The following is a 25,459-nucleotide window of genomic DNA, read 5'->3' on the forward strand; positions in this document are numbered from 1 at the left end:
AAAGTTATAATCGTTATATCGTTCAACTTAAATATAACCAAAGTAGAACTAGATTTGAACGCGGCAGGGCTCATATTAAATTATATTTCACTCAACTTTTCGGGAAAACTATGTCCTAAGGCTGATCGAGAAGTTCCGCTCAAAGGCCAAACGAACAAACTCCATTTCGCCTTTATATTATAATGAAATAGAACATTCGTATAAAATTATAGTTTCTAAGATATTATAAGCCTAATCTCATCGTGTATTAATTATCATCCGTAGAGTGTTTGGAAAATTCTTTGTATTACAATACACATGATACGGATGAGTTTAGCCCTGTTTGTTCCTGCAGTTGAATCATTTCGCAAAAATAACGCATCTGTTACATATCAGTAAACAAAAGCATGCTGAGTATCCTCGAAAGACTGTATAACACCAAACAAAGGATGAACTTATAAAAATAATAGATGTGGTCCGATAAAAACAAAGTAACATTTCACATATGATATAAAGCTCTTAATTCAATAACGGCTTCCCTTCCCCAATATTCAGAGCCGACCTTGATTCGTTTTATTTCGGGTGCGCGGGCGCCCGGCGCCAATGAAACGGTATCAAAGCTTTCAGAAACCAGCAGCTAAATTTGATGATACAAACAGACTCAATTCACGAGATATAATAATGTAACGGAAGGTCAGAACAACTTTAGACATCACAATAAATAAGACGCTGTCGTCAAAAATGTATCGTTGTACATCGCAAAAGATATTTAAAAATTGGTAATACGTATTGTCATAAGGTTGCGTTCCGCAGACGATCTATTTTAAGTGTCATTTTAACGTTGAAAACTTTCAAGTGCATAAACCACGAGGAAACCTAAACGAAACATTTGAACATCAACACAGAGTATAGATAAAGTGTAAAATACGTGAAGTTGCTCAAACATGTTTCGCATTTCCATATCGAGATTAACATAAATTAATAGAATAAATAAGACAAATGTACATTTTGTGTGTGTAACTGTGTATTATGCATTAATACATGACATGGCAATGTCGAACAATGGATAGTTCCATAAATTTTTAAAGTAAATATTAACTTGGCTTAATTTTACAGACAGTAAAATTAACACTCTGTAAACACGTCGGTTGTAAGAGATATCTTTAGTAATAAAAAATGATGTATTTTTTATGTTTCTGCGACTAAACTAAGCATCGCTATAATTTTAAAAGTTTTTATTTTTAGAATAGAATATAACCTGGAAGCCGTGTTCTGTTCCCGATAGATCAGATACTAGCGAGATAAATTTTCCTTTTAAAACAGTTATGTGACTGTGACCACCAATATTTTAGAAATGCGATGAGGCATGATAACTTGGGAGAAGTTGGTTGGTCATGTCCACCTGGCACCTCAAATACAATATAAATTCATTGTTACTTATCAGCATAATTAAAATCTACACAGGAGTATTTTAATGTCTTCGTTGGTTTTGAACAAAGCTTTCCTCTGATAACTTTATGTAAATAAGAAGTAGGTATATCATATTAAAAGTAAATAACTTATTACTTATACTAAATTCTAAAACAATATAAGCAATTAGGTATTGTAATGAGATCATAAATGGCGAGGAGAATCAATCGACCGCTGTTTAATTTTTGAACAACAAAGACTTTGTACTTCAGAAATGTATGTATTATGAAAAAATTCATATTGCATGATTTTACTTACATATTTTCGTAATACTTCAAAATAATGATGATGATTTAAAAAACGTAATATATGATTTTTAAATTTGATTTTCTATTTGAATTTAAGATATATTTTTTATCATATGCCTAATTTAAATATAAATAGCAAATTTTATCATAATCATTCCATTGGATATAAGAGACAAAAATAGAATCCTGCTATTCTTGTGATGAAAGTATGACATTTTCTAATATTGACTCTAATAATATACCCAAGCACATTACACCAGTCCTCAAAGTCGGTCAACACGTTTCCGAGCTACGACTAAACATTTACAAACGCACATTAAAAAATACAGGTTCATATAATCATACTCATTTCGCTTCTACGCACTTAAAGTTAGTCATATTTACATCAATTTAATAAACAACATGCTGAGTTATTTAAATATGCATTTTAAATTCCAATGCGTATTTCCTTATATTTGATACATATACTGAATATTATCGTTCATACAAATTTTTGAAGGTAAAAATGTATTATTAAAAGAAAGGATGTCAAATGGAGTTGTATAGGAATAAGCCGGTAGTATATTTCCACGTACGAGCGGATGGAACAACGATCCAGGACTATACAGTCGCAACTAAAAAATTACTTCTTAGCAAATAATATATACAATATAACTGTAGTTTTTTGTTTTAAATGTTTTGATACTTAATTTTTTTGCAAACGCCAAAAATATGTATTGGTACAGAGTCTCGACAAACAATCAACACGTACGAGCTTACAAGTATATTTTTGAGATTCATCCCTATCAATATGTTGTTATTGGATAAAATTAATAAATGAGATCTAAGATTTTCGCGAGTTTTATTCATTTAAATGAAACTAGTATTATTCGGATATACTACGCGGATTTTACTATTTAAAAACTACATAAATAAAATTTATAAAAATAAAAAATACTATATATATACACGTCTGTATAGTGTGTACATAGTTTGTCTTAATTGTAACTAAAGTAGAAATATAAAAGAAAATAAAATGCATTTTAAGATGTAAGCTAGTTTCAAATTCAACATGTAACGGTTATTGAACTTAAGGGATCGGTTCAACGACACCCAAAACGAGTCGCGACCTTACAACAATATCGTTTACGATTTACATATACAAGAATCGAGTAAGATTTAGGACGTACGTATTTTTAAGCGTTGAAACTCAGTAATGTTTATTTATTTAATGTTGATATTATAGCTAATATTTTCTTAATACAACTTTAATTGCTTTCTGAAAACCAATAACTGTACATTAGCTAAATGAGAACTGAGTGATTAAATGTTGCAAAATGAACAAAAAATGACATAAGCTCTACGTGTATAATTTTGTTGTCCAATAATAGCTCAGTGTATATATTTATAGAAGAGTTATATGCAGTGATAAAAAAGATATTTACTGTTTCTAATACTTATTATGGATTAGTTTCGGAATTATTAAAATAATAAAAATTCAGCTCTCATAGCTATCACGCCTATCCGCGCGTCATAACTTTGTGTGTTCTAAGTTGCAACATCTTCCTTTGTTATCGAAATATATTTTTGTTTTTTATAGCAAATGAAGTGTAAGATCTTATCGGTGTCACCGAAATAATAATAGTTGTAAAAATTGTTGTCGGTTTTTTCTCTCAAATAACTGAATCGATTGGTTTTATATATTGGTAGCTGCATCTATCGCTTTTACTGCTTATCATAAAATGCCTACGCATTCATAACATAAGCAGGTGAAGACCTGAGGAGCAGGTGATTATTTAGGATTCTATTTTATATAATCATCAATTTCATTTTAAATGCAAACCCTTTATATATTTATTCAACATTGTCATTATTATATATAGAACAAAGTGCATAAACAATACGATTCCTCTAAATTATTTTTACATAAAAAATCTATTAAAACTGTAATAGTTCTGACAAATGCATACGACGTTGTTGGCTTGACGTGTTACATAATTATTTTAGAAATCATTTTTAAACGACCCTAATATACATATGTATAAATACATACAATTGATTAGAAACAGGTTTAAATAATGTAAGTAGTTTAATGTTAATATAAAAAATAGGTATTGCTATACAATGTTACGTCTATGTAGTAAACAAAATTTAGTAGTAGAACTACTACTAATACAGTAAAGGGAGTTGTGTTATATGATTTCAATAACCGCCAACCCTATACAAGACAGCTTATTCTAATAGGCTGAGGAGGGTAGGCGTGAAAAAAATGTTTCATGGGAGCCAACACGAGCGCAAATACAATAACGAGGCTGTTATCAACAAAACGTCGCTTGATATTGTTTTATTACACTAAATAAATACTCGCTTACACAGCAATAGCGGAAGCTGTCAAACTGTTGAAATGCTTAGGTATCCAAACATCAAGGATATATCTCAACAAAATATGTAAAGGTTCTTCAAATAAAAATAAAGAGCCCTGGTACAGTGTATAAATTTAAATCATCGTTACATAACGGGGCCAGCTTTACTATTCCGATGCTCTACAATAACTGTAACCGCTGACGCAAAGACACGCCCCCATGACCGAACCCACGAACGTCATCAGTTTGCTTTTGGTTTCTTTCACCTTGGACTTCGAATCTGTAAATATTCAAGAGCGAATCCGTAATTTGTTTTTATATGCGTCCGGAATAGACGCTCTTGTAAATATTTTTGTATGGTTTTTGTTTGAGTTTTCTTTTGTGTTTGTCTATCAAGTTGCTTATTTTTAATCCTTTTGACGGACACTTGTTTGTCAATAGTTGCGTAATATATTTATTTAACGTCCGCAAAGCTTTATTATATATTCCAGACAGATGTTCGTCGCATACGACTGTAATGATTTATTTGACAATTAACAATTCAAATATTAACAATTGTAACTAGACAATAGAATCATTGAAGCAATTGTTTAATTTTAATTCAAACGCGACGTCCCAGATGGCGAATGGCGATTTATAACAAGACAATACATGCGTTTTAATATACTAGAGAATTAAAATGCAACTTGGATTATACTGATTTTTTTTACCTACATATATAAAAAATATTTTATTCATGTACGTTGTCGTCCAAGGTATTGTATTTATAATGATAGGATAGATCAAGAAGTTTTGGCATATTACAGATTAATAATATTAATCATCTCCGTATCAGTTATAAGAGCAACAAGTGTCATTAATTTGAGTTTTCTAATAACATATAATTAGTAACAAAACAATTATATTTTTCCAGTTTTATACATAAAAAACATTATCACATTCATAAATTTTTCTTTAACTTCTAACTGATAACCTATCATCATTCTTATTTCAGTGTTACTTTAAATATTAAAGTATTTTATAAATTTTCAACGAAACTAATTGCGTTTCGTGTTATTGAATAAATGTATCACTTAAACTAAAAGTGTTTTAGTGGAAAAAAATAATTTTGAATAGCATTGTTTCCTTTTCCTTTATTTTGCCATATAACGTTATCTTTTTATTTATATCTTTGACAGTATATAATGTTAGTATTTACTATTTTCTGTTGATATCTTTTTAAGATCGTAAATCAACAGCCCCGTCTTAGGTGTTTTTAAGATCACCGGATGTTATCGAAATTTATATGTGCCTTGAGCTGAAAATAAATAAATTTATGGAATGTGGTTCCAAGTGAATATGTCAGAAAATCGTCTCTGATGACTCCGGTCATAAAAATCAAAGCCATGTTGAAAGAATATATATTCTTTCTCTTAAAATAAATATCTAATGGTTATCTAATGCATTTATTTTCTGTGTAGAAAGATTTTTGCATTAACCTATCTTGATAATTTTGACATTGCTTTGTTTATAATGACAAGGAATTTATGCTACAATCAAATAGGAAATAAAAAAAAAATTTTGTTACTCTATGTTTGTGTGTAAAATATTGGGTATATTAAAATAATTTTTTGTTTAATAATGTATTCTTTAAAAAAAATCTATTTTAATTAACGTATCAGTATTCCTTTACTACTATCTATCCACATACGAGATTAACGTAAATATGGTACAACCACACCGTTAACACGTCTTACTTACTTAATCTATTTGGAACTAAATATAACATTAAAAATTTAATTTCGCCTTAAATCTTAAGTTATTTGGACAAGCAAGAATATATTTAATGTGCAATATCTGTGCAAGAGCAAAATTATATACAGAGCGGATAAAATAGTCGGTGTTGAGTTAAATCAGTATGAAAAACGTATTAAATAAAAGTGAAAGGTTTTTAAGATTTCGACATCGACTGTTTTATTGATATTTATTACAGGTTTATAACTGCAGAATGTCGTAGAACAGATGAATATTAACACAATGTTTTCTTTAACAGAGTTATTTACACAATAACAGACGTATTTACTACTTAATATAACTAGTACTTTTAAACAAACACAAACAGACTTAAATTATTATTAATAAACGCGTCATATATTGGAATATATGTAATGATAGTTATTATGTACAAGTGACCGATGTTGTCGCCTATGTACAATATAAGAACACTCGAGATCTAATGAAGAAAATACTATGGCTTCCAAGCTCTGTACATTCTGACGTGCATTTGCGTCATAGCGTGTTTAAATTGTGTTAACATAAATATTTATGTTAGCTTTTGACCAACACTGTGTCATATATTACAGAACATCAATTAATTTATTTACAGTTACCTAACATACACTAAAATCATGAGGATATCAAACAAATGATTGAATTAAAATTTACTATGACGTTTAAGCTTTCAATAAATTTTATAATGAACATTTTATTGTTTTTTTATTAATCAACGAGAAGTCCTTGTACTTTAAGTGGTATTACAATAATAATATTATAAAAATGACATACTTGTGTATACAAATCGTTTCCAACATAGAATTTTTTTACATTATTATTGAAACATTAAGGAAATCTGAAGTAATTATATCATGTAGACACATGTAAATATGTTGACCACTATTTCTTTAATCCTTTGCCAAATCTTAATTGGATTTTTACAATACCCTATATAATGAAGAATAATTCTACTTTTACAAAGTATAATCTAGTAATGGCAGCTTTTTTGCAGTTAAATAAAATAAAACAACTGATTTAGTATCAAACTTACTACTGTTATGTTTCAAGTTTAAGGAGAAAAAATATTCACAGTACTGATTTAATATTTACAATATTTCTTCATTATTGTTATTTATTATGTTATATCATGAAAAACAATATTGAGACTGGCCACTGAGCTTTCATTTACAGTGGCCAAGAGATTAAAAATAGTCAAGAAAGTGTTTTTGGTTTTAATGCAATTATAAAATAAAATATAACAAAGAGTTATAATAATTACAAAAATTTGCAAAAACAAGTGAACAAACAAACCAATACATTAAACAAACATGCATAGACTTGAATACATTCAATGCAAAATAAACTCGAATTAATGGCCCATCACCATCAGACAATCTTAATAATCACAAGTATCTTGTTGCATTCTGTACAGAAATTGTTGATGCAAATAGCATATATATATTTACTAAGGAATATGTTACAATACAATTTGTTATAGTTTATACTAGAAGTAGCGATCATCTAAAAGTTTTGCTACGGTTTTGGCTATAAATTGTCTAAAAGTATCTGATGAATCAAAACTAACTTGGTGTAACTAATAATATGTCAACTGAAAGATATTACGATGAAAACTTCTCAGCATTACATGGATTCACCATGTATGCCGGTTATCGTGCTTTAAAAGATCTTAAGAATATTGCGAACACAATCATTTAAATGATTAATTTAATGTAAATTATATATTCTGTAGTTCTACTGAATTTCCATTTAACAAGTTTTATATCAAGTATTAAAGAATTTATTTATATAGGACCAAAAAAAGTTTAAAAACTGTAATATGTGTTTTTTTTATTCTTTTAACATCAATGAACTGTCTGAAAATATCAGCAAATAGCTAATAAATATGTGAAAATCACTGGAAAACATATATAATGAGAAAGCGCTCAAATATATGGCATTATAATAAAGGTCTATGTTTTATATGGAAGAAATTGTTTTGTTTGTAATGTTAAATATTATTAACACTTAAATTGCAAAGAAAATGTTTAAATTTTATTTATTAACTCATTGGCAAAAAAACTAAAATTCTGTGTTTAATAAATGATTTGTTAACATTCAATTATTACAATATACAAGCAGATAATGTTGTTATTCTGTTATAGCAATTTATAATAATTTGCATTAGTAATAATAGTTGACATGTATAAATATTGGTGGAGTCATTGAAAACATCGGTTCTAGTTGACGCATTCACATAGTCTGATAACAAAAACACAAGAGCCGGAATTATTGTTAGGTTATGAAACTAACAACGTAGCGAGAGGGAAATTTTTGTATGTAGCTTTATTTGTTTTACGACATCATCCATAACTAGAATTAGTTAATTTATTAACTAATCGTCTGGTATATATTCTAAAAAACGTACGTACCTTCAGCACTTTTTTTGTCCAGTTTCGGCATTTTGTTACAGAGATAAAATCTTTGAATCACCTAAAAGAAGAGGGTTACAACTTCGCCTTTTCAAAAACTGGAGAACACTTAGTTTAAACTAGCATTAATCCAAAAAATTCTCACATCAACATAAACGATCGCAATCTTAGACATTTTATTTTGATGTTACTTGTCAGTGCTTTGACATATGACTTTACAAATTACAGCGTATTTCGTTTCAACTGAATGTATTATAAATTATTTCCATGTGTAGTGTCAAAATAAGTTAGAATTAACTTACACTCATAAAATTATTTATAAATTATTAGAAGCTTATTAATAATACGTTAATCGTTTTATCGATGAAGTTTTTTTTTAAATTCTTTTTAACGTTTCGTTACTTCAAATTTTGAGTTATCTATGCCAAGAAAAGGCCATAATTATACAAACTAGACGCCGCTAAGTCCTTGAACTATATCGAAAGATGTGTACGTTTTGTTTGAATACGAAGAAAATGTTTAATTTTCTGAATAAATTTTCTTATATTTCTGAATTAAATGGCACTGTTTTTTGATTTTAACATATTATGCTGATAATTATAAAGTTAAATGAACTCTTTTGACTTTAGATGGTGCTGAGAATGTTTTAAAAGAAGAATACGTAATATTATTTTTGATAAATTATTGAAAAATTATTCACGATGTCAGCTGCGGGTGAAAGTGGTATTCCAGAAGAAGGACGGTAAGTAATATTAAATAGCCATATTATATTTATAGAAAGAAATTTGATTACCGTTTGAAAAAATATATACTAGAATCGGGGTTAATATGAAGTTGTATTGGCTGTGTAAAATTTTATAACAGTTGGATCTTTTCATATATAAAATTTTTAATATTAACCTTTCAACTAAAAATACATATTTTGTTATATAGTATTAATTAATATTTTTAATATTTTAAATTTAATAGACATTTATAAATTTATTCTGAAATATTTGACCAAGAAATCATATTTACCTATTTTTCCATCACAAAAAAAGAATATTTTCTAGTAGTAACAAAAATATATTTTATAACTTATGTTATCATATAGATGAAAGGTAGTTATGAATAAAAATATAGATTTTCAATTTGTGTTCTGGCACCTTTAGAAAATATAAACTGCAGTTTTACATGGGTTGTCGAAATGAAAACATATAAGTGTACTAATAAATCTCTAATGCATAATATTTTTTGTTTTATTTCAGTGGCACAACATACTACTTCTCAAAGAGTAGGTCTAATGCTACAATATGGCAGAGATTGTGTCTCTTCTTTTCAATTTATTGGAAGTCTGTTATCGTTGTTTTGACACCGATTGTTTTACTGCCATTGCCTATCTTAAATTCTGGATCTGAATTTGCTCGTGTAAGTTTTGTTAAATTTATTTTTTAATGAATTAGAAAATCTGAAATGAATTCTCTGCTTCAACTTAACCTGGTTAATATATTTTTGTGTAACCAGCTCTGAAATATAATATTAACTTGTGATTTAGTACTGTATTTTTTCTTTTTTTTTGGTAATTTTTTTCTAAATGCACAACATAAAAATTGCAATTTTTTAAATCAATGTTCTAGGCATACCGCTGTATGTATGTGGTGTTAATAATGGCTACGTATTGGGTGTTGGAGTTGCTGCCTCTTCCAATTACCGCCATGTTGCCGATCGTGCTGTTCCCGACGATGGGAATACTGGACTCTGATCGCACATGTGCTGCTTACATGAGAGAAACGAACATGATGTTCATGGGTGGATTGATGATAGCTGCTGGTGTGCAGCACTCTAAACTGCCCAAGAGGGTGGCTTTGTGGACAGTGCAGGTGGTTGGCTGCTCTCACAGGCGGTTAGTACATTTTCTTTTCCTTCAGGAAGCATGTGAACAATAATGTCTGATGATAAGTTTTTAGTTGTCCACTTCTTATTCGTCTGGGAATAATTTTTAACTATCCCAGGATAATCGTGAATATTTTATATATTGAAGTCAAAAGCAGCGTAGTTGAGAGTTTTATTCAGAGATACAAGGTTGAATGTGACATAGGATAGATGGACGAAAAAATTAGTTTAATAAAATGCTTATACATAAAATCTCTTTTAATAAGGATATGAAAGCAATGCATGCAGCAACTGTCAGTTTTTTTCATTATCCCAAATATATTGCTTACATTTATAATAATATCAACAACGTCGTTCGTTTAACTTGGCAATGCGATTTGTTAGTCTTGCCAGACTTTCACTACTAACTGGTTCATGCAAAATTAAAATGATATCATTTTTTTTTTAATAATCCAAACCGAAATATTTATTTCTTATTCTACAATCCGCCAGCAAAATTTTTGTTTTTTTATTTTTTATTTAATAAAATCAATATAATCACTCGATATAATAGAACAAAATCACATCCTTAGTCGTTAAAATGCATACCCATATTTAATTTGCTCTTTTAGTTTAAACTTCGGTCTAACTTTCGTGACGATGTTCATATCAATGTGGGTTTCAAACGCAGCAGCCACGACAATGATGGTACCTATGGTTGAGGCTATACTGGAGGTTTTAGAACAGGTAAGTTATGAAGCGCTATAACGATCATCATGTCTTCATTACTCAATCAATGAGTATCTTGTTTTTTATATTTGAATTCAATTTACTGACAATGATTTAGAATGAAATAATGATCATTACAAATTGTGTGAAAACTCACACGAACCACAATAAGGAATTTTCTCACACAGACATAGTTAGCGGACAATACTAGTAACTTATATTAAATTTCAGCAAGGCTTTGGTGAAGTGTACATAAACAAGAAGAAGGCGCTTTCTGAAAATGGAACCACTGTTAAGACTGATAAGAATACAGAAGAAGAGTAAGTTTATACATCCACCATGTATATTGCAAAACATTAATATATATTTTTTGTTATCGGTTAATTTGAATTGCTTAGTTTGAAAGAATTGAAGGTATCGTAAATAATGAATATAAAGAAAATTTGAGGCCAGTATCAGAAATTTGTTACAACGGTTGCTGTTAAATAATAATTTACTAGAATAAACTATAGATTGCAAGTGCAAGTGCAACGGATTTAAGATTTCATTGACATGTCTAATATGAACTAATATTTCTTTTTCCACTTAGGCCTCCTGTGCCTAGTGACACAACCATCTGCTACTACTTGAGCATCGCATATGCCTCTACCCTTGGTGGATGTGGGACTCTTGTTGGAACAGCCACCAACTCGGCTTTCAAGGGGATTTTTGACTCGTAAGAACATTCTTTAAATGAGTTTTACTTATACATATGTGGTATATTCTTTATATAGTGCGCAGTTAAAAGTGACCAATAGGATTTTTTTTATTTTGTATAAAGAAGAGATTTAAAATTAGTAATATTCTCAAAATCTATATTATTTTATTCGCAGGGAGTTTCCAGAAATATCGGGTGCAGTAGACTTCTTTTGGTTTATGGCATACAGCACTCCTCCGATGCTGTTAATGCAGATTCTGGTGTGGTTGTCACTACAAGTGACATACATGGGTATGTTCAGGTATGGAAACGAATATCTCAATAATAAAATATGCTGATATAAAGATTCATATTAAATATTAAGACTGGGTTAGTAATTAATACCTTAAGTATTAAATGCTTTTTGTAAATTGAAGTCTGTTCTTGAAGAGTTTTTCCCTTAGAAGAGTTTCTTTCTTTCTCTTACTATGTTAACTATTTTTGGATTTTAAAAAGTGTGTTACTCACTAGGCCAAATAGTGAGGCCGCCAAAAGGGCTTCCCAGGCATCTGGTGGGTCTGAGACCACCATGAACATTATAAGACAACAGTACAAGGGACTTGGGCCGGTCACGTTCCATGAGAAGGTAGGAATTAATTTTTAGTATACCATTACATGTATTCATTTACCCTTTTAATAGGAGGAGGGTTATGTTTTTCGAACGTATAATTTATAAATATATATATATATATATATATGTTTGTAAGTTATATACACAAGTTTTAGTTATACTGGGTACAAAAAAAAAACTATTTAATTAAAATGTACTGAAAAATGATATTTAATACAACTGTAATAACTTAAATGATCATTCATAATATAAGAATAAATTAAACGAAATATAAACAGTGACCTCTTAAAAAAAGAATTTTTTTTTTTAAGCGATCACCACAAACCACTAAAACAGTTAATAAATATATTCACATTAATATTACATAACAATAAAAGTACATTTGTACGTCTCTATCTCTTGTCTATGATACAGGAGCAAACGTTCTTATAAAGCTTTCGTTATTTCAATGATTACACATATTTAAGATGATTAAAAATGTATTATGACATTCCCAGGCTTCAGGTACCTTATTCATCCTAGCTGTGTTCCTGTACATCTTCAGGAAGCCGGGCTTCATGTTGGGATGGGCTGATGTCATAACATCCATGTAAGTGTTTGAGACGGTGTGACTCAACCAACATTACTAATATGCGTTATTTCTTATACAATAGGTTGTGTTTGTGTTTTGCTATTATTAAATAAAATATGTATGAGACTTTCATAAACTATGCAATTTTCTTGAGTTCGGATTTGATTTCCTCTGTACAGATGAATGATTTTCTGTTATATTTTTAACAAATCTCAGTTGTGTTGCACCTGTTATATATGATTTTATTGCTAACATATTATGTTAATCAAAAATGATGCTTTCATTACTTATTCATTTGCAGGAGAGTAAAAGATGGTGTAGTGTCAATTCTCATTGTTGTCCTGATGTTTATTCTGCCCATGTCGGTGGACTTCATCAAGTTCTTCACAACTACCGCATCATGTACGTATATCAACACTATAATATATATCAGTGCTGAAGCCTCAAGATTACACTTTTTAATATCCTGCCAGTAGAAAATATGTAGTAAATAATGTTTATTAGTAAGGTGATAAAAAGATTTTTTTTTGTTCGTTATAAGCATTAGTGAGAATGTATATTTTTGAATATCAATAAAATTGTGATTCAGTTAGATAGTTTCATGTTCTTATGTATTCTAGACGAAGAGTTGGCTGCCTCAAAGCCTTCCACAGGAATTGTTACATGGAATATTCTGAAGGAGAAGATTCCTTGGGGTCTGCTTTTCTTGTTGGGTAAGTTTTATTTTCAAAAAAAAACATATTTTTCAATAAAAATTAAACTAATATTTTTCGGATGACTACGCGCATTTTATTATTTCAAAAACTACGTACTTCCGACGTTTCGGTTACTTTGCAGCGACCGTCATCACGAGCAGACGAGATGTGAATGTCTGTCAGTTGGTCTTGTTAACAAGATACTATGATGACAGATATTCACATTTAAGATTTTAAAATAATAAAATACGCCGAGTAATCCGAAAAATGTTAGTTTCATGATATGAATACTCGCGAAAGTCTTAGATATTTTTCAATAATTTATAATAATATTCTCATGTTATTGCAAAATCAATTACTGAGTGAGATATAATTTAATTTGTTGTTTAGAAAGTGGCGTCGAAAGTAAAAATGTCTTTCAGTACAAGTTATGCTATTTTTTATGTAATATTTTAGCCACAGTATGCTCAGTTATTGCATATGCCAAAAAAATTATGCACAATTGTGTTTTCAAATACAATGAAAGTCATGATTATATCAGAAGAAACGTTAACGAAATAAGTATTAGTATTAGATAATTACAAATCAATTAATGTAATATTACTATAATACAAAGAAATTGAGTAACGATAGTAGTGAAACAGCAGCGGAGTGAAGTTATGCTTACTAAATCTGGTCTGCATGTTCAACATAAATAGTTTTAACTTTATATTTTTTGTATGGAATTAAATTGACATATTTCCCCAATCCTAAGGTGGAGGTTTCGCGCTCGCTGAAGGCAGTAAGGCGACGGGTCTCTCAGCTATGATCGGTTCGTCGTTGACCGGTCTTCATGGTCTTCCACCAGCTGTCGTTCTACTTGTAGTAGTTCTGGTCACACAGTTCATCACTGAGTTCACATCCAACGTGGCCATCGCTAATCTTATACTACCAGTGCTAGCCAATATGGTATGACCTTTGTCTATACCTTAATATTCTTTTATTAATGTAAGGGAGTATCCTGTTTGGAATTAAATGTATATAATTTGTCTAAACCACAGGCCCGTACTCTGGAAATGGATCCTCGATACTTAATGGTCCCGGCGACTCTGGCTTGTTCTATGGCTTTCCACATGCCTGTGGGGACTCCTCCCAACGCTATAGTGGCAGGTGTCGCACACATACCTACCTCTAGAATGGTGAGAACACATACTTAAACAAATACATACGTCATATATCATAAAATTTGGATAACACAATGTGTGCCGATTAAAGAAAGTAGATACATATTTTAATACTGTTATTTTACTAAAACTTCGACATTAAGCTTTTTTTAAAACCCATTTTTTGAAGGACAACTTTTATGGCTACCGATTTAGTAACAGATGAAACTGGCACCATTATTAAAGTATGTTTTGGATGTGGTATTTATTTTACACCCAATCATACGTTTATCCTCACTTACACTACTAATATTAAAGGCAATTGTCATACACACAAACTATTAAAACATTATCAGTTTAGTAAAATCTATTATAACATATGTGTTGTTACATATTAAAATTAATTTATCGATCTTATTTCCAGGCTGTGGGTGGTATCGGTCCTAAAATAATCACTACCCTCATTGTATGGGGTGCTTATCCAACTTGGGGTTCGTTGATCTTCAAGCCGGAGGATATTATCGCTTTAGACTCTGGACCGAGGGTCTCAACTAAGAATATCAGCTTAAATTGTGCCGTCACCGCCAGTAACCTTATGCCAAATCACGTTTACAACTGCAGCATGCCAGTAACTGGCATAGCGAATAAAACTCTAGCCCTACAGGTTAGTAATAGCTCTTTTGCATGCAATTATACGTTATTTAAGAAATAAATGTACCTGATATATTTAGTATTTATTTTTTGGTAAATATTCGTAGATATTATATATAGAGGTTTGAATTGAAATATATGTAAAGCATAAATTATGCCTACCAAATGCCTGCATTTTAATAGCATTTTATTATATCACTTATTAATTAATTTTTATAAATATTGTTGGTACTGGAAATAACTTGTAGAAAATATATTAGTTGTGCCAATGATATTTGGTTTAATGTGGTAAAGTCTGTTACCATTTTTATTTTCAAACGTAGTTCAGAGCATTTTCTTATAAAATATATGAATCTGATTATTGCTTTATATATTTACTATTGTGTTCCTCGTGTGCATTGTGATGTTATTATATATTAATGAATAAGATCTGAAAATAAAAATCAATCAATGTGATATTTAAAGTAGACGTGCCAATCACTGGCATGTTACTGGCATAATGGTTAAATAGTTTCGGAAGCATTTTACAATGAAACTTATATACTAAACCATAGTTAACCGCTACGCCAATAGCATTGCATTTATAGTGCCTTAAAAGATTCATCCATTTACTTATATCTATAAAATATATACAATATTTTAAAAATCAATATATTAAGGATCTTTATAATAATCCTTTTTACCATAAACATTATAATAATTCAAATCAGAGGTCACAGTTTGGTCTGTCAGAGTATTATTTATATACATAGTTAACATTAATATTAACATAAAGTAGCATTATATATTCAGATGTACCTTTTGTATTGTAATACAAATAAAACGTAGTGCGATTGTGTAGTTTCTTTTTGTTTTTACATATTATTAATATAAACTCGTCAACAGTTACCACAACACGACTGGTAGATAATATACAAATAAAAAAAAAATATATATATATTATTCAATATAATAGACGATTGATATTTTTGTATTTAATGTTATAAGGATTTTAAATGGTATGGTTTGGTTATAGATAGGTGATATGCACAAATATTTAAATTATAGTATTCTAATTAGGTTCTTATCAAAGTAATTGTTCCTTATATTTTAATAAAATTGAGATCCGATGATGCGTTTTTATATAAAATGTGTGTTCAACCGGATCCATTGAATAATATTTATTTTGCTTTACACGGCAACATTTTAAAAAGTTTTTATTGCTTATTAATAATGTTGCCAGACGTAAAATATGCTCATGTAAATATTGATTGTATTGTTAATTGTTAATAAACATTAAATGTGTGATCGTTGTGTTTTATTTGAGTCGAAAAATATATGATTGTCAATTTTACAAATTTTCTTGTCGAAATATTCACGGCTAAAATAGAAAAGCGGTCGAAGAAACTAAATATAACTGTCACATTTATTATATATATATAAAACTAAGAAAGAGGTCAAAATTTAATGACGTCACAAAATAAATACGGGATTTGTTTGTAAATAAAAGTGGTCGTAATGAAGCCAACAAAACAAGATGAAATTTATTAATATTCAGTAGTTTAATATTTTTGCGTATCAAATGACGTCAATCAGGATAGGTATCCACATCCGGCCAAATAACCTTGGACCACACAGTTGTTGTGAAAAGATTTATGAGTATTGCAGCCACAGATGGACCAATCCCTGCGATCATCTGAAATTTAAGAAATATTGAAGCCAGTTAAAAATAATTTATATTTTAAACAGATTTATTCCGGGCGTAATTGCAATCTTCGTCCGAGCATAAGTTTGTAAGGAAAGGAAATGAAAAACGCCCTTAAAGAATTTCCTCGCGAGCTTACTTTAAAAGAACATTTTTTTTTACCTAAAGCCCTATAAAACCCACGATTTCAATTGGAAAGCCATAGATTATCTTATATTCACTAGTGTGATAGCTATTGACGGTTAATTTAAAACAAGAACTAACCATTTTTGAGGGTGGTATCCCCGCATATGCGGCCACCATGGCATACGCAGGTGAAGCTGGCAGTAAGTGGAATGGAAGAGATATTGTGAGTGTTGCTCCGATCATAAGATAGCGTGGATTTATTTTTGTCAATATGCTCTGGAATTTATTTTGTTCAATATTTAGTTGGGGGAAGAAATATTATAAATTACTAGATATCTTTATTGACATTAATTCGACAGTTTCTGAAAAAAAGGTTATCGTGCCTTAACACACATGACCTATCAGTCTGTGGTCATCATTTTTCAGAACAACGAGCCAATTGTTAAAAAAAATAAAAATTTAGTCAAAGATTATGTATTTAAATTGTATTTTTTTTTGTATCCAATGTCCTGTCCTCTGTGAACACGGTTACAATGAATACATAACAGTTTCAAAAATCTAAAATAGTGGACAAATGACTGGAGAAATCTTTATTCCTATAATCTTTGCACCTCGTTAAACAATTCCTTAAATGTTTTTTACCAGATTAGCGATGCAGGGCAGTAAGCAGGTCGCAACGTCGGCGTTATTGGCAAATTCTGTCATAATTTTACAAAATAGAATAACTATGAATGCCAGAGCCGGCGCCGGAAGATCGTGACACATCCAAAGAAACTTCACGAATTTGTCGTTCATTTTCGTGTAGGTCATGGCCTCGAAGATAACGTTGTTACTGGCTGTGATAGAAATGATTCAATTGTCATTCACATCTTCTCGTTCAGTCTAAAATTACCTTCACTGATTTTGTTTAAACAATTACTAATATTTGGTTATAGCTTAAAAAATAAAGGGAATTTTGTTTACTATGCTATGTGAGTTACACTGATGTAAAGAAACATGGAATTGTGAATCTAAAAGGTATGATATATTTTAACTATCAATGGGTTTAAGAAAAAAATAACAATGCCATGTAATAAACATTATATTTCAGATTTAAAGGGACTAAAGAGGTCAACGTGATTCTCTCGTGAGATGTGAAGAATATTTTGGTGACGAACTATTTTAGAAAGGAAGTGGACGAGACAACATTCCGTCTGAAGACTTCGAACTTTAATTTTAACGGTAATAATTATATCTATTTATATATATAAATATTAAATAAGACTATATATTAGAACATAAGTGTGCGCGATTTTTCTGTGTTAGTCATACATTTGAATTAAATTATTATGTAATAACGTGTTGCAAGTGCTAGTTATACGAAAATCTTAGCTGTTTAGATACAAGAAATAATTAATTCTCATAAAACAGCACAAAGAAGCCTGATACAGCGCCAGACAAAGTCATTACAGCTAATTCATTAATACTAACACAACTGGTTTTTTTATCAACAAAATGTTAATATAAGAAATATATAATTATCACCACAAAGAACTTCATGATGCGGCCATCGATTATAATAACAAGAAACTCGTTAATTGCTCGTAATTAATGCTAACCAGTGATGAACAAAGCACTCCAATGTATATTTTTTCTTATCAAAGGCCAACTGAGACAGTTTTTAATAGCATTTACTCTTATTATATTGCCTGGAATACAGAAACACAAAATGTTTATTATATGGTAATATTTTGATTAATCTCCTGCTATATTTTTCCGTAATTTCGGTCTTGAAAATGAAAAAAAAATACATGATAATTTTATTGCGATACACAGGATTTTCTTTACATTCATAATATTCGACTCCGTAACATACCGTTATGTCTAAAGTTCTTGATGAAGTCCAGGTTTACGGGCGTTATGAAAAATAGTGCTGCACAGATAATAGAAGGGGAATGCATGTAACTGTAGATGAAAAATATATTTCGTCAGTCCTTTGAAATGTGTTATATATATATATATATATATATATATATATATATATATATATATATATATATATATATATATATATATATATATATATAAGTGAGAGTAGATATAAAATAAGTTACCGTAATACCTGTTTATTTTTAATGTTTCACGATCAACAACCAAGTCTGTTAAATTGATGCTGGCTTGGAGAATCGCTGTTAATATTACGAACGAACCAACAATCTGGGAATTTGTATTAATTATATTATATAACTATCATACCCTTACAAAAAATCTGCGAATTCTGCCGTTACAAACGCAATCCGCGATTAACTATGAGCGATATTAACTACATAGCGATCAACTGTATTTATTTAATGCTTATTGCGAATTTATAATAAAACTTTTTTTTAAAAGAAAGCTGCAAATATGTTATTAAGGTCTCTAGAAAAAAGGCATCAGCGAATTTTATTATTTCACCGTCTATACAGATTATCATCTCAAAATTTTGTGACTGTGGTAAAGTTATAAACAACACTTTAAAATATTTATAACAAAACGAATATTTTGATTTACGCAGCACGTAATTATATTAAACAGACAATCTATAATCGAAATTGTAAAAAGAAATAATATATGCGAGTGTATAACTGTACTGTTTGCAATAAAACTTTTTATTGTACTATTAATTATTTACTGTCAAAAAAAAAAAGTAAACAAATTAGTTTTATAATGTTGGAAAACAGGAAAATCTGCGAAATTACAACTGAACTGTTTATAATAAGAGCAATCAGACGATTTGTACTCAAACTATTAAAAAGATTTATTCGCGAATTTATAATAAATTGCCAGCAAACGCCAAATTACGAAAACATTACTGAGCTGTTTCTAGTAAAAGCAATCTGAATATATACCTAAACTAGCAAAAATGTTTATTTGCGAATTTTCTAATTAAAATGTCGATAGCAAAAGCAATCTTTGGATTTATAATTTAATGTATTATAGGAGGTGAAATCGCAAATTTATAATTACTATGCCAGTAAAAAGAGTAATATGCGAATTTGTAATTAACTAACTGTACTGTGAGAAAGTATACAAAGTATGAAAAATTTCTAAGAGATAATCGTATAGATATTTTCTTATTATATAGAACTTCAATGTGTACCATACAAAGAGTTAAAGTTTGTTGTTTTCAAATCATAAAACAATTCGGTTTTACAATAATAAAATATATATATAAAAGTCTACATTTTCAAAGAATAACTGGTCTAATAAAACTGCGTTAATTGCAATTGCGAAAATAATTGCAGAGCATACCTATTTGGAAATATAATGTGTATTAAAGAGTCAATAAAACAGATGTAAACTCTAGCTAAAGTTATTGTTCAGTACAATTACCATTTCATGCAGACTTATCCTTCCCAACCTGGTGTATTGCGCCTCCAGCAGTGTCCCAACGTACTGCTGTTCCTCGCTGGTGAGACTCGCCTGGAGAGAGCTGTAGTTCTGTACACTGGAATATACTGTTGTTTAGAAAAACTTTGTTGGCTGTGACGAGAAATAATTAATGAAAATAATTTTTAATTTTTTTTATTATCGTCTCTGTTAATCAACGTGTATATTTTTTGTGTTGAACTCTACTGGGTTCGTGTTCTAGTTATGTGACAGAGACAATATGAGCGGCAGAGCTACACCTCATTAGTAATTAACCGGTCATTACCATTGTTACATTTGACCAATATATGTTACATTGAAATTTTCTTATACATCCCGTACCGCATCATACCAAGGAAGTAAAAGTTCAGCCACAAGTACAGGCATATCTCCATGAGAAGCACCCCTGGCAGAGTGAGTAACGTGAAGTGGGGGGCTTCCAAATTGGGGCTCTTGGGGAAAACCCTTAAAATAAAAGAAGAAATTTCGAGAAAATATTGAGATATCAACAAATATAAATTATCTTAATAGCAATAATTAAATTCGAATAAATTTGTTCTATAATTACCTTTCTGTGGTCTCACAGATATCAAATGGGCCTACTGTATTTTCGGATGAATGGTGGACTGAGTCGATTTAAACATAAAAAACTAACTATATCCCTACGTGTTTCATATTTATGACAGTATTTGCTATACTGTTCTAGAGTATTTTAATGCTGCAAGACTTGGTCCCCTCGCTCAGACACAGTTCAAAACTTCAATAGCCGTAAAAACCTACTTATTCCTTTCTCTATTAACGGCCTGAACAAATAATACTTATTCGGTTATGTGACAATCGTTGAGCGGAAACCGAAAAAATATCAGAAACATTAAAAAAGGTACCACCTACCATCTATATGTATATACATATGTATATACACAATATATAAGTAATAAGACGCTTATGTATTTAAATAATAAAATTACATAAAACATCTTGTTAGGTTTCTGATAAAAATATAAAAATTACCCTGAATAAGAGATAAAAGCAACAGCTGTTCCCTTGCCACAAGTGAACTATCAACGTACATATGCTTGTGAGTGAAAACTAGAAAACATGCTTATTTAGTTTGATAAACACAATTTATCACAAGGTTTCTGAATTCTAATGCAAATGTTTTATTAAAATTTTTAAATTTTCTGTGGCCACGCTATAATATTTCTAAAATCCTTAAAACTTACGTTGAGCAATAATTCTTAAACAGTTTATTCGACTCGCTCCCGATGAATGTAGACACGCCACCTAAAGATTAAAACGATAATAGTAGTTATTTATTATAACAGACATACTTTAATTTATCTGTGACTAGATTTTCTTTTATCCCCTTTTTCGCTATAAGTGAACAGATAATTAAATAATCACACATTTTCCTCACTACGAATATCAAGGTTTTAACATTAATTACATAATTGCAATTAACATCACCTTCATTATTAAATATAAATACTTATTAATTAATTTGTTACTTTATATGCATGAAATATAATTCATTTTTATGATGGTAATAAAAATTCAATGAAAAGTTTAACTCCGTTTTAAATATTGTTTTATAGCTAGCTTCTTTATATTAATGGAATATTAAAAAAATCTTAATTAAGAAGTCACACTGGGTCATATTATGATTATATGTTAGAAAGACAATACTATAATACTATATTATAAATGTACGCATAATAATATTTCTTCGTAAATATAAATATTTTTCCAGTTCGTATACGCGATGTCTGTAGATGCACCGATATGAAAATTGTTTTAAAATTCTTTCTAAACATCAATAATCCTTCCTGTTTTAATACAGACGCTTTAATTTACTACACAAACCTTAGCTAAACATGTTATTACTAAGTACTAATAATTTTCTTCATCATAATTACATAGTCTGCCTTCAACCATCGGTACACTATATAAAAATATATTTTTAATAATATTATAATATTCGTAACAATACGTACCTATTGAAGATGAGTAAGCGATGCCTAAGAAATAAAAAATCGTAAAATCTGACGGCTTTGCTTCACTGAAACGAAAAGGAATTGTTTTGAAATTAAAATACGTTTATCGCAATTGGTAACGAACATAATCTCCTCATAATAAAGTCATACCAGTATAATTATCATAAGTATGAACGGTCACACTTCATACCGAATGTATCTAGTTTCTTTACTCATAATATATTACACGTGATTGTTTCAAGGTAAGTAAATGTCGATGAAAACTTATGCTTAAGTTACAGACGGTAAATGTCGTAACGTAGTCTATTTCTGCATCGTTATTATATTTCAGAGAAATGTGCTTAGAATTAACTTGCAGTATGATTTTTGCTGTGGCCTTTGGTCTGACCTTCGTATAAGATAGTTTATCTTTGTTAGAAACTTAGAACCATCTTAAAACAAGTGCTTTCGTTAGAAGAGTGGTTGGCCGCAGGCCTAAAACCTCTTCCCCATTACTACGTTCTATTACTTTATCTATTTTTATTTCAAAATGCTTTTTTTTTATTTATTAAGTATCCTATATTCTACTATAATATCTATACTATCTGTATTTTAACATTTAGGGATAAATAGTTTAAACAACTTTTACACTTCCTTACACAACATCGTAACGGGAACTGTCACCGAGTTTATGTGGTTCAAAAATTTCTAACACTCCCATCTGAAATATTTAAAGACGTAATCTTCATTAAATGTATTACTTGCACACATGCATATCTATACAATAATATGTTTTTTTTTAATCTGTTAAGTACAACGCACAGAATATATAAAAACAATTATCCCTATACCAAATATCTCGGTATTGTACATACTTTTTAAATTACTTAAAAGGCTAACATTTAGTCCAAAATTCTGAGGACTCCTAAGGAACATTAGAAATGTAAGAATTTAGTAAAAAAAAATCAATATCAAAATTATTTCTTAATAAAACATTTAACATCGAAGACGTAAATAATAATGACGCAACTTTCGTAAAAGAGTGTTCCTAGCTACTTTTGAACCCTAATTTGTTTTGTTGAGTAAGGTTAAGCTTTACTTGTGTAAATTTTAAGTAATAATCTGCCCAGCTCAAGTAACTTAGCCTAGCATCAAACTGTGCTTCAAAATATTTGGGGACTAGACCTACGTCTTATAGTATGTCAGGCAAATCCTTATATGTATTTATGTCCATGGCAGTCGTTTTGGATAAAATCTAAGATGATCAACTTATATTATTTTGCATTGTAATGTTATCTCTATACTGGGTATCACAAAAACCTTTTAGATCTGACTTATTTTTATTCGTAATGAGATCATCTTTATTATTGCATGTAATTATAATGTACAAGTTTACTGTCATTAATTAAGGCCTCGCTATTTTTTATAATATTTTACTTGCCGTCACTTAATCATCTTGATTTTATAGGCTTATCCACATCAGGTAAAAAAATAATTTAACGATTAACATTACAATTTAGTGTTGTTAAAGTTTGTAAAAAGTCATATAAGAAAAGAGGTAAAACTTAATAAATTTAATTTTTTTCTTGTTAATAATGACCTTAGCTATATCTTTATATATACATACACATTACTTCCTGCACTTTTGTTTTGATAGAATTCATAATCCGTTTCGTCGATTCGAGTAAGTCTGTTATTTAAATTATAATACAAAGCTCATTACTCTTTCGAGTTCACCAAGAACAGCCTTCATGATCGGCATCATAATACCACAGGTCATGGTGTTGGTGCACCACATGGACAGCATCATGCTGATAGCGAACATCAAGAAGCTCAGCCTTGAATAAATAAATAAGAGGGCCATCAATCTTTAAAGCAAAAATAAATGTTCCTAAACTATCCTAATTCCTATAAGTAATATAGAGCCAGTCGACATTTAAACAATCAAATTTTTCTTTCCTTTACTACTTTTTCTTTTAATAAACTCCAGTCATATGCTTTAAGGCTTTAATAAAATAACAATAAAATCGTTGTTTATGATTCTTGACCACTTGGGATCACTCAGTTGAGACTTGAGGGATCATTCTTATACAAAGATAACACTTGAACAAAATTATGAGTTACCTAAAATGAGAACACCCAAATGTGAGCAGAAGCTTTAAGGCAATCCGCTTGTGAATATTGCTGTATTCTATGGCTATGACGATCATCATAACTCCTAAACAGTCCAGGACTGAGTTATTGATGTTTATCTAAAAATTAATTGTTTTAATTTTCAGATAAACTTTAGAACCATTTAAAGAGGATAAATCCTTAGGAACTTATAGACATAAGTCATTGAACCCTTTGCTAAAGTTAAATTTATTTTGATTACTAATTGCAGGTAAAAGATTTTTTTTTAAATAAAATTGAAATTGTTATATTACTTAATAATGTTATGAAATATATATGTACCGTATATATCACAGGTCTTCCCAGAGCGTCTAATATCGTAAAAATAGTTATTGGAATCAGTGAAGTAACGCCTGGGTGGAAGATATTAGCAACCAAATAAGTTCCATTCACAAGAAATACGTAAAAACTGATATAAGCCTGAAATACAATTACTACGGTTAAAATGAACTACTTTTAAAATCAAAAACTATTACAACGAAACTTAGTATTATGAATATTATTAATATATTTTTGAAAAGGTAATATTCAATTACTGGTAATATTCTATAATATTGTTTAATATGAAACAAAATGTATTATAATGATAACAACCATCAATCCTATTATAAAAGTACTTACTAACTTACATTATCATCACCTAAACATAATATTGGTATCCAAATAAATGGTGTTATAATAAAAGTTATCAGTTTCCGGTACACTTTTATAAACCTCTGAATCCTTTCTTTTCTTGTTATAATTACAAGATTGCCTTCCCTTGAAAAAAAATTAATTGCATGCCAATTTAAGTTTTGGTATTATATATATCTTATAAAAGACTTACGATAAATTTGTATCCATTTAGGTTATATTTATTTTATTTGTAAAAGTTATCTGAAATTTAAATCTCATTGGTTAAGAATACCTACATAAAAAAAATATATAGTTTTATATAGCAACATTTTAAAA

The 25,459-nt window shown here is 29.5% G+C and overlaps 3 protein-coding genes across 8 annotated transcripts in view; 1 reads left to right on the plus strand and 2 right to left on the minus strand.

The window, feature by feature from the left end:
• The window catches only part of LOC116777104 (GPI transamidase component PIG-S), a 25,605-nt gene extending 17,183 nt beyond the window's left edge, over nucleotides 1-8,422 (minus strand). The window contains exon 1 of the mRNA XM_032670465.2: nucleotides 8,221-8,422. Coding sequence (XP_032526356.2) covers nucleotides 8,221-8,251 — 31 coding nt within the window. The 5' untranslated portion in view covers nucleotides 8,252-8,422. The remainder of the gene's footprint in view (nucleotides 1-8,220) is intronic.
• LOC116777103 (protein I'm not dead yet) overlaps nucleotides 1-16,453 on the plus strand; it is a 21,412-nt gene extending 4,959 nt beyond the window's left edge. The window contains exons 2-15 of the mRNA XM_032670464.2: nucleotides 8,850-8,962; nucleotides 9,468-9,627; nucleotides 9,837-10,102; nucleotides 10,704-10,818; nucleotides 11,032-11,120; nucleotides 11,390-11,515; nucleotides 11,673-11,798; nucleotides 12,008-12,122; nucleotides 12,605-12,696; nucleotides 12,980-13,080; nucleotides 13,299-13,391; nucleotides 14,128-14,321; nucleotides 14,414-14,551; nucleotides 14,940-16,453. Of these exons, the coding sequence (XP_032526355.1) occupies nucleotides 8,922-8,962; nucleotides 9,468-9,627; nucleotides 9,837-10,102; nucleotides 10,704-10,818; nucleotides 11,032-11,120; nucleotides 11,390-11,515; nucleotides 11,673-11,798; nucleotides 12,008-12,122; nucleotides 12,605-12,696; nucleotides 12,980-13,080; nucleotides 13,299-13,391; nucleotides 14,128-14,321; nucleotides 14,414-14,551; nucleotides 14,940-15,227 (1,944 nt within the window). The 5' untranslated portion in view covers nucleotides 8,850-8,921 and the 3' untranslated portion in view covers nucleotides 15,228-16,453. The remainder of the gene's footprint in view (nucleotides 1-8,849; nucleotides 8,963-9,467; nucleotides 9,628-9,836; nucleotides 10,103-10,703; nucleotides 10,819-11,031; nucleotides 11,121-11,389; nucleotides 11,516-11,672; nucleotides 11,799-12,007; nucleotides 12,123-12,604; nucleotides 12,697-12,979; nucleotides 13,081-13,298; nucleotides 13,392-14,127; nucleotides 14,322-14,413; nucleotides 14,552-14,939) is intronic.
• Nucleotides 16,454-16,664: 211 nt separating this feature from the next.
• Nucleotides 16,665-25,413, minus strand: LOC116778093 (protein I'm not dead yet-like). Of its 6 annotated transcripts, XM_032671966.2 has the most exons (16): nucleotides 25,335-25,413; nucleotides 25,138-25,267; nucleotides 24,791-24,928; nucleotides 24,461-24,588; nucleotides 24,060-24,174; nucleotides 22,996-23,057; nucleotides 22,358-22,422; nucleotides 21,587-21,647; nucleotides 20,706-20,828; nucleotides 20,328-20,442; nucleotides 19,078-19,172; nucleotides 18,832-18,920; nucleotides 18,575-18,664; nucleotides 17,619-17,812; nucleotides 17,115-17,252; nucleotides 16,665-16,841 (listed from the first exon to the last, which is right to left on the minus strand). In XM_032671966.2, exons 1-16 carry the CDS (start codon nucleotides 25,349-25,351, stop codon nucleotides 16,734-16,736), a joined length of 1,668 nt encoding a protein of 555 aa, XP_032527857.2. In that variant the 5' UTR covers nucleotides 25,352-25,413; the 3' UTR covers nucleotides 16,665-16,733. The 6 variants fall into 6 exon arrangements, with proteins under 6 accessions (XP_032527857.2, XP_061382494.1, XP_061382495.1 ...); XM_061526510.1 differs by lacking the exon at nucleotides 18,575-18,664; XM_061526511.1 differs by lacking the exon at nucleotides 17,115-17,252.
• Nucleotides 25,414-25,459: the final 46 nt, after the last annotated feature.

The sequence above is a fragment of the Danaus plexippus genome, chromosome Z (assembly GCF_018135715.1).
Source record: "Danaus plexippus chromosome Z, MEX_DaPlex, whole genome shotgun sequence".
Lineage (NCBI taxonomy): Eukaryota > Metazoa > Arthropoda > Insecta > Lepidoptera > Nymphalidae > Danaus > Danaus plexippus.